General features: G+C 43.4%; 1 protein-coding gene across 1 annotated transcript; it reads left to right on the top strand.

Annotated features, from left to right (window-relative positions):
• Nucleotides 1-505: 505 nt before the first annotated feature.
• Nucleotides 506-1067, top strand: LOC147895871 (copper transporter 5.1-like). The gene has a single exon (XM_087383089.1). It carries the CDS (start codon nucleotides 532-534, stop codon nucleotides 976-978), a length of 447 nt encoding a protein of 148 aa, XP_087239215.1. The 5' UTR covers nucleotides 506-531; the 3' UTR covers nucleotides 979-1067.
• The last annotated feature ends 628 nt before the right edge of the window (nucleotides 1068-1695 follow it).

Here is a 1695-nt window from a genome sequence, read left to right as displayed (position 1 = left end):
GGAGAAAGAAGGCACCAAAGGGCCAATGGGACTTACGTATATTGAGTGCATTGAAGGAGGTGGTGCAATGGCATAGAATGTGGGCTTAGAATCCAAGGAACAATGATGAGGGAGTTTAAAAGAGGGTCTTTAAAGGATGTGAAGTGAATAAGAGGTTTTTAAACGCACACCTGCTCACCCATCCTTTGGTGATATCAAGGGGCACCCACCCCTGATATCAAGGGGCACCCACCCCAAGCCTCGCTACTGGGACCTGGGAATCAGAGAGTTGGGTGAAGGGTTTTTTGGGTGAAGGGAAAGGGACTTGGAATTTTGGAGAAATGGCCTTGGGATGTGAGTACTACACATGTTTTTATGGCAAATGCAAAGAGTACTACAATGGAGTACCAAACTCTCCCTGAGTAGTACAAGTTGTACTATCTCTATTTGGGTTCGTTAAAAGGGGGCCACGAGGGGGAGTTCATAGAAGCTTGTTCTCTAATTTCTCCTTCTAGTTTTGATCAAGCTCCTCTGGCGTTTTGCTCTCACACCATGATGCACATGACCTTCTACTGGGGCACTAGTGCCACCATTCTCTTTGATGGATGGCACACCCAAACTTGGGCACAATACATGGTTGCCCTTGGCCTCCTCTTCTCCTTTGCTGTCTTTCAAGAGTTCATCCTCTCCCATCGCTCTTCTCTCAGCTTTGCATTCTACACCTGGTTTGCTTCCCACTCTCCACGACAACCCCTCTCCACCAAAGATATGGAGTTGCTGCAGCCTCAGCGGCTGCCCTCCAGCTACGCTTTCAAAGCGCTCGAAGCCTTCCTCTTTGGGCTCAACGCAGCCATGGGATACCTGCTCATGCTCGCTGTCATGTCTTTCAACGCAGGAATCTTCATCGCCGTTGTACTGGGTTTCGCTGTGGGCTATTTACTCTTCGGAGTTTCTTCCAGTGAATGGAACTCTTCATACTCAGAGCCCTGTTGTGTGTAGTGTATTAACGTTAATTCATGCGTGTACATATTATTCCAGATTGTAATTGAGCAGCACTTTTTTAGTGACAGCCATACAATTATGTATTGATTGCTCCAAGCTCACCTTGTTGAGGCCCATTGTTATGATCAAGTCTGGAATGTAGTAACTTGTCACCAGAATCGTACTAACTTGTTACCTGGATTTGTAATGGATTTCACCTCCATCATCCGCCATTCCGTCCAATGTTGACTAAAGAAATTAGAAGAGAATAATATCGAATGATCCAACTCTTGAGGGAGGTAGAATAAAATGGTGCCTCTCCTTTAAAATATTTCGTTATGGATGGAACCATTTAGTTTGCAAAATTGTTTGAGAGGGTTCTCATTCTAGAAATGATAGGCTTGTCTCCTCCACGTTAAATAAGCTTATGCAATCTAGATTCTCACTTCTTGCTTTCATTTAGAAGCACTAAATATGATAGGCCATGGAGAGACAATGTCTCTCATCACCTAATAGCCTTTAATTTAGATTCTCACTTCTTGCTTTCTTTTAGAAGCACTAAATATGATAGGCAACATCACCTTATGCAATCTAGATTCTCACTTCTTGCTTTCATTTAGAAGCACTAAATATGATAGGCCATGGAAAGACAATGTCTCTCATCACCTAATACCCTTTAATTTGCAATATCATTTTTCTTCTTGCTTGCTCTCTCTATATTTCCCTTCCATTGTG

Source organism: Dipteris shenzhenensis, chromosome 12 (assembly GCF_047967505.1).
Source record: "Dipteris shenzhenensis isolate YYH24624 ecotype China chromosome 12, Dip_SZ_1.0, whole genome shotgun sequence".
NCBI classification, from domain to species: Eukaryota; Viridiplantae; Streptophyta; class Polypodiopsida; order Gleicheniales; family Dipteridaceae; genus Dipteris; species Dipteris shenzhenensis.
The sequence above is the reverse complement of the archived record's forward strand: the minus strand, read 5'-3'. Positions and strand labels throughout refer to the sequence as shown.

Excerpts from the sequence above, each read along its gene's own strand:
- LOC147895871 (XM_087383089.1), top strand. The coding sequence starts at position 532 with ATGATGCACATGACCTTCTACTGGGGCACTAGTGCCACCATTCTCTTT.